The 7,496-nt window shown below is 39.7% G+C and overlaps 1 protein-coding gene and 1 non-coding gene across 2 annotated transcripts; both read left to right on the forward strand.

Moving 5' to 3' along the window:
* The first annotated feature begins 210 nt into the window (after positions 1–210).
* On the forward strand, positions 211–1,518 carry LOC138911208 (uncharacterized). The gene has a single exon (XM_070208952.1). The coding sequence runs from the start codon at positions 211–213 to the stop codon at positions 1,516–1,518; it is 1,308 nt and encodes a 435-aa protein (XP_070065053.1).
* Positions 1,519–4,884: 3,366 nt separating this feature from the next.
* LOC26531441 (uncharacterized) lies at positions 4,885–7,191 on the forward strand. The gene is made up of 3 exons (XR_011416647.1): positions 4,885–5,043; positions 5,118–6,118; positions 6,627–7,191. It is a non-coding gene; the product is annotated as an uncharacterized protein (transcript).
* Positions 7,192–7,496: the final 305 nt, after the last annotated feature.

A 7,496-nucleotide genomic window follows, 5' to 3' on the forward strand; every position in this document is an offset into this window, starting at 1 on the left:
TATTGTTTGTATTGGAATATCTCCAGGACTGAACAAATTATTTGACCCCAAAATTATCGAGAATTGACGGCAACGAGCAGATCCAAATTTCCAGTGAATTAAAATCCGAACATCGTTAATGAACACATACAAATATAATAAATTAGATCCAAAAATTATTACTCTAGGAACTCTCTCAACGCCAGTCAATCAAACGCAGGAGCAATCACCATGCCCACCACCATGGACCAGCTTCAGCAGCTGAACAGCAGCCAGCTGTGCATCTTGTGCTACAATTATTACATTGCACCGCGTCATGTCGCAAATCTTAGTCGCCGCCAATTGGAGCGCCGTCTCCATGTGGCCATTATTGCAGAGCGTGCCAAATGGCGTGCACGCAATTTACTGTACAGCTTCCAGGGTAGTCAGCGCCCGGGCTATGTGAATGCCTGGCAAAACGCTGAGAGGCCAAATATTGGACATCGCGACCTGACGCTCTCGGAGTGGCGCTACTTGGCGGCGCATGAGCGGGCAGCCCGATCACAACGGTATAGTGGCGGGGATGAGCTGCAGGAGCAGCTGGAGCAGCTGCAGGAGCTGGCTGACTACCAGGCGGAGGACGAGCCCGATGTGGAACCCTACGAAATTCAGCAACAGAGCGAACCGGAGGCGATCACAAAATACTCATCCGATCACCAGATGCAGCCGCGGGAACAGAACAGAACGAGAACAGACTTTCCCCTTCAGGCATACACAAAATACTCATCGGAGCACCAGATGCGGCCGTCCGTACAAGACACTAACATTGCATTTCGGCCCATCAGAAGATCCTCATCTGAGCACCAGATGCAGCCTCCCGTACAGAACGCCAACTTTGTCTTTCAGGCAATCACAAAATACTCAACCGAGCACCAAATACAGCCGTCCGTACAGGACGCCAATATTGAATTTGAACACCAGCATCCGCAAATCTTGCTCACAGAGTATTACACGGACTGGAGTGGGGACCAGGACCCGGACCCGGACACCGATTACTTTTCGTTTTACAGCACTACAGATAGCAGGTCAAGCATTACTGTGGATGAAGATGGCGCTGGCACCTTGGAACCTTCGTCGGCGCATTGTGTAATGAACCAATTGCAAAAGGCTGAACGATTTACTGGCTGGGAGAGTCCTATGCAGTGTCCCAGTGTCCTGACGCATTCTGAACCCGAACCGAATATCTCCTCGGAGCGGGAGCTTTGCACCGTCAACTATCTCAGTCAGGACGAAATGACTGCGATCAGGAACACAAACAATTGCGGCCAACTGTTAAAGCTGATCAGCCAAACGCAGCTCCGCAAGGAGATCGAACTGATTGGCGATGCCCTGACAGCCAGAAGGATTCGCAGACGCCGGCGACCCGCCTTCTGGCGCTACCTTCTGAATTTGCTCTGTTGCAATGCTCAGGGCAAGCTGGATGCCCAGAAGTTGCGTTACACCATCCTCTGTTGTGCCATGGTCGTTTGCACCTATGTAGGCGTCAAAATGCTTCAATAAATTACGCCGGGCATGTTGCTCTTGGCTCCAGACGAGTACCGCCCTTTCTATTTGCAATATACACTGTTCTGAGTGTCAAACAGAGTATATACAATTTTTCTCTGCTTGATAAGACCTTGCAAGAACTTGCTGACTGTTCGATTGAGGTTAGATCGTGAGAAAAGTTAAATAAAACACCAATCTCTGGCGCGGTTATAGAACATGCCTGGAAACTGATGCTTTAAATAGCTCGGAAGTAATTGGCCAATATTTTTTTATTTTTTCAATTCTTATATATTTTCTTTTTACAATCCTGACATTCCATGTATTTTAACAGGGCCCAAGTCTGACATGAAACCATTCCAATGTTAAGGCCCTGTTAAATTAATGGTATTTCCGTTGAATATTAACATTGGAAGCCAGCTAGTAACTGTTCGAGGATAAAAACGCCTTGAAGAAAGCTTTTACCATCAAAGCTATGGCATAGCTATAATTTTATTTTCTATATATTTCGAATTGAAATGCTTAAAATGACGTCTTACTGTTAATGGCATGTTAGCAAATGAGTATGAGGCTGTGATTGTTTGACTAAAATGACTTTCCTGGCTTCGCTTGCATCACTCATACGCCATGTGCTCGCAGCAAGTGCCATTTTCAAGTACAAGACGGAAATGAAACTTTAATTATATTTATGGTAAGCGTCAGTAACAGATGGCAGGCACTGCTTGGGCTAAGTGCTGTGTGTAGCCAAGACAGCAATATTATGAGTGCAGATAAAATGGGATTGCATAAAAATAAGCCATTCGAATCGTCAGCATCGCAGCCAGTATTGCTTCTTGACTTTCCTCTACTCACCTTGGGTAGCAGGTGAGAAAATCTCATTGCTGTTGCACCGATGCACAAGCTTAATGACTTTTGGCAATTTCCCCAACATGAATCTGGTTACTTGCCTTCGTCTTGCCAAAAGCTGGCGACGACTCCTCGACTTCCGGGCCAACCTGCTGCTGGCGCGCTGTTTGCCATAAATTTTCTAAAATGTCGTAAACTCTGAAAAAACCAAACACACACACACGCACACTCTCATTATTTGGTTGCCAAATAAATGGATCGGATAATGGCATAGAGAATTGGGCGCTTCAAGTGACCGTTTCTATCGACCAACAGGATTAAAAAGTTGCTGGCTTAGGAAATGCTCTCAAATTGCTAAAGACAAGTGAGAATGTGGTCGGGGCTGTTCTTTAAATTTCATTATTTTAAAGGAAAGTTAAGTTTTGCATAAGCACTCTCGTTCAATAACCAATTTAACCATAATTTTCTCAAAATTTCAGACAGTTGCTTATTGTAAAACGTATTAAAGGCAATTGGCGTAGCCGAATCAGGCCATAAATACAACTTTGGTCATAAAAATCAGAGTTATAAAATCATCAATTTAATTGGCCACAAATTTGGCTATCTAATTCCTAAACTGAGGACCCGTGAGCCTTTCCCTTTATCGACCATTACCTCAGCTCTGCACATAAAACATCTGGTTGTCAAGTGTGCATTGCTGGCATGGCTTGACTTGAATATACCCTGCAATAATTACATTATACTTTGATTTCTTTTTATTATAACTTCTTGCTCATTTCAATTTATTTTCACAACAGTGAGATAGTCTTATTATATTATTTATTTATTTATATACACATATGCACATATCCAGCTTTTTTCCGCATGAACGCCAGAGCGTTGTTAATCAGAGTCGGATATGTTAAACTTTTTTTTATCATACTGCTTTTTTATTGTCTTTGGTGCAGGGTAGCAAATGGTATTTTAATTTTTCAAGTAACCATTAAATGCCAAAGTGCCATTAACTTGGCTAGCCTAAACTTAAAGGCCCACTTATTTGACCATAAATTCAGAAGCTGCCTTGTTTCGTAAATGCAGCGAATAGATTTGTTAAATTCGGTGGGCACATTTTATTTAATTTGTCATCGAATGTGGTGTTTGTCAGGCAATTGAGCGTTGCGCTCCACTACATATTTATCTGGGGTCTTTTTTTCTAACATAACTCGTAGAAGTGTCCAGCTTTGAGGCTCTGCAACTAACAGTCCCAAAGTCTGGGGCCACAATGTTTCAGCCTGCTGTCAAAATTATTGTTACAAATGCTTGCGCTCGAGGCGCAACAACATTATACAAAATTTATTTGGCCAACGTGACTCTTGACTCAAATCTTTGTCTAATAGCAGCTACAGTTTGGCTTTGGCCTGGCTAATGGTTTTGCTTGTTTTGGCATTGCTTTATGGTTCGTTGGCGTTGTCCCTATCGCTGAAAGCCGTTCAGCATACTTTGAAGTTTAATTTTCTGGCAGCTCTTAAGCACCGTATGAACAGGGCATATTAGTTACGGACCTCGGACGTGACTTAAAAAAAGCATAAAATGAATAATTCATGTGAAAAATATATATAAAATACACTATGTTGAAGTGAAACTAGAATTCAACTATCGTTTATTGAAACTTACACAAATTCTTCAAAATGCACTTTCTTTTTATTGTTCCACAATAAAAAGAATTTTGAACTCTTAATTTAACGGTTATTTTTTCAAATCGTACCAAACTGTCTAGACTGATGATATCTGATGATGGTCTCATGTCTAATGGTTTTTGCCCAGCTTGTTTGTACAAAATCTATCAAACTAGTTGTATATTTACATTGTGCACCATGTCGTATACGCAATATTAATCGTTTGACTCTTGCGAGTGCCTTTGCGTCATTCATATCAAAAGTGTGAGCTTGCTCCCAGATACGTCGTCCGACCTTTTTAACAACTGAACTTGTACTTTTGCGGCAGCTTTCATCCCATCGAACTGCTTTTTGTCGCAGGCAGACTGTTATTCGATATTGATTGATTATCATTCAGTTTAAGTCGTCTGGCCTCAGTTGGTCTCCGATTGAAAAATGTATGTGCTCAAAACAAATTATTACAAATTTAATTAAATAGAGTCTTAGTTTTGCCAGTAGTAGTTGTATTAAAGCATATAGGAAAGAACACTTAAAAAGTCTGGTCGAAAATTCAAATTTAAATAAATCTATTCAAATTCAAAGAAGCAAAGTAAAATGAAAAGGATTCAGTTCCGATTTCTTGGTCATATATACAATACATTACTAGTTTTCGAGCTATCTAGATACGTTTTAACATAGATCCGTCTTATTGTCATCCCTAAATAATGAACTATATTATGCTTAAGGCATGTACAAAGCTGCACAAGTTGGTTCGCTTTGCTCCCAAATGACCATCGAATTGATGCGGTAAAGTCTTCAAATCCAAGTATCGAAAATTATTGACAAATGATTTTTGAAATAAGCACTTACATTCTGAAAAGGAACCTTTTCACTAAATCATACTGAGTCGAGAAGTTTTAGTACACTTACCTGCGTTTTAGAAGTCAAACGATTATAAGGCAGAATTTGACTGTAGATCAAATTCCTAGTCAGTTTGAAAAAAAATTTTGAAATGCTTAAAACAAATTTCTTATTGTTTTTGGCCATTGGCGGCTTATTTAGCGTAAGTTTCAAGATCCTTGGCAATATCTTAGACTTTTTTTTTATAAATAATATTCAACAATTTTTTTTTCCCAGTTGACTCGTGTAGACTATACAGCTGCTGCCCCAACGAAAAATGCTGCCAATGCTGGAAGTAAGATGTTACTTCCAACGGAAAGCTTCCAATTAACGCACACTGCTACCAATCAGAATTTACTTCCAATGGCAAGCGGCACCGTTAACAATAAGAATTTACTTCCAACAGCGAGTTCACACATAGCTGACACTGCTAAAAAGCAAAGTTTACTTCCAACGGAAAGCGTGCAATTAGCTGATAATTTAAAGAATCTGGATTTACTTCCAATGGAAAGTGTGCAAATAGCTGACAAATTGATGAATCAGAGTTTACTTCAAATGGAAAGCGGTCAATTAGCTAATCAGAATTTACTTTCACTGGCTAGCTCACAAATAGGCCAAATTGTGGATAATCAAATGAAAAATTTGGACACTTACAAAAATCAAAGTTTATTTCCAATGGAGAAACTACAAGTCGCCGAAAGTTCCAAAAGTCACAGATTGTTTCCAATTGAAAACGTGCCACAGCTTGCGATTCCAAGCGAAGTAAACCATGTCACACATAACGCAATGAAGTCGTTAGATGCAACAAATGATGATCTTCAAATATTTGGCACACGCTTATTACCGCTGGGCTATAAGCTGAAAGCTTCCGATTTGAGAGCCATCCCTTCTCAGCCGCTATTCAATTATAAGAGAACGTCTGAGGCTCGTATGCCGCAATATGATCGATTCGAAACTCAAAAAGCAAGGATCGATTATTACCGACCATTAAGCTCCTATAGGGAAAAATATTATATGAAAAAAGATGGGCGCGATTCTGATTTTCAGATTCCATATCTAAACTCGAACGACAGCGTGCCTCGAGAACTCGTCCAAAATTTTGACAATTTGCTTGCCGAGTCCGGCGACAAGGAAGAACCCGACAAAGAGATAACTATACCGTTGCCGGAGAGTGCTCACAACGCGACTGAGGTGCAAATGAGGGTCCAGGCGCGTGCAAGACAAAACTATTACCCAGGGTGTGTATCTTAAGTTTTCTTTTTAAACAATATATCGCGAAATGTATTTTATTTATTTTGGAGACTCCATGAAAGACTACTCTAGGAAAGACATGTTCACTTCACTTCACTACATTTACTGTACAAGAATGTTCATATATTCACTTTTCAATTTTATTGACGTACACAAATTTTTAACATCTCGTTTTTTTTTCTTCTATCCATTACCCATTAAAAAAAATATTTCAAACAAATTCAAAAATTATCCGCTCTTGAGGTTAACTTAAAAAATCTTTGAAGCACTTACTCATTTTTTTTTTTTTTTTTTTTTTGAAGTGCCTGAATTGAAATTATTAACTTCAAATGAAATTCACAACGATCTTTGAAAGTGAATAGTTAGTTATCAGCCAATTTTCCCGTACTTGTAGGAATTTGCGTACCAAATGTCATTCGTTTAATTTCTTGCATTTATCATATGCCCACAAAAGTTTCGCGCCATTAATAATGTAATAATTTGTTTAACCTATAGTGGAAAACTGGCTAACGTATGTTTGGGAAGATCGACTGTATATAATAAGCCCAGGGTAATGAATTGGCTTGAGAAAAAAGTGTACATGTATTATAGCACTGACGATCATAGCAATGATGTTCGTATAAGCCTTGCACAAGAGGTTAATCGTCCCATGTATTTTGATCTCAGGCTTGAGCTCTTCAAAAATGGAAAATCCGAGGAGTGTCACGTACCAAGCTTAGACAAATGGAGACAATATCTAGAATGCGCTCTAAGGCGCAACCAACGAATGGAATACATGATACCAATGTACCCTCTTCACCAAATTGGATATAAATATCATTGGTCGCGATCTATGGATGAAAGAGGATATAATAATTATCGATCATATGTACCAAGAACTGATTTTGGGAAAATGTGGTGGTACACGCCGTACCCTGGTTGGCAACAAAGCTGATATATTTATTTTATTATATATTTATTTTATCTGGTTATGCGCCCATCAAATCTCGGCTTAGTAATGCGAGCTATAGCACGCAGTCACAACGTTTCCCAAAATAAAATACTAATAATTAGGCGCAAATTTGTCCAAGAGCGTAGTTCATCAGTGATGTCATCTGAGCACTTTTTGCTGCTGCTGCTGCTGCTGCTTGCTGATGTTTGTTATTGTTATACCTGCTGCGGTAATAGTTTTGAAAGTTGTGTGCGGTTTTCAAAAGTTTGGATTTTGCTGTTTAGTGAAGTCAAAATTTACCGCCAACGGGCACAAACTTGACAGCTTAATGCTTTGACTGCCTGAGAATCAAAGCTTGGTATTTTGCTTTTGGCTATTTCATCGTTTGTTGCATTTGTGGTCTGCTTTAGAGCTCGCTTAAAACTTGGCATCAG

Source organism: Drosophila virilis, chromosome 4 (genome assembly GCF_030788295.1).
Source record: "Drosophila virilis strain 15010-1051.87 chromosome 4, Dvir_AGI_RSII-ME, whole genome shotgun sequence".
NCBI classification, from domain to species: domain Eukaryota; kingdom Metazoa; phylum Arthropoda; class Insecta; order Diptera; family Drosophilidae; genus Drosophila; species Drosophila virilis.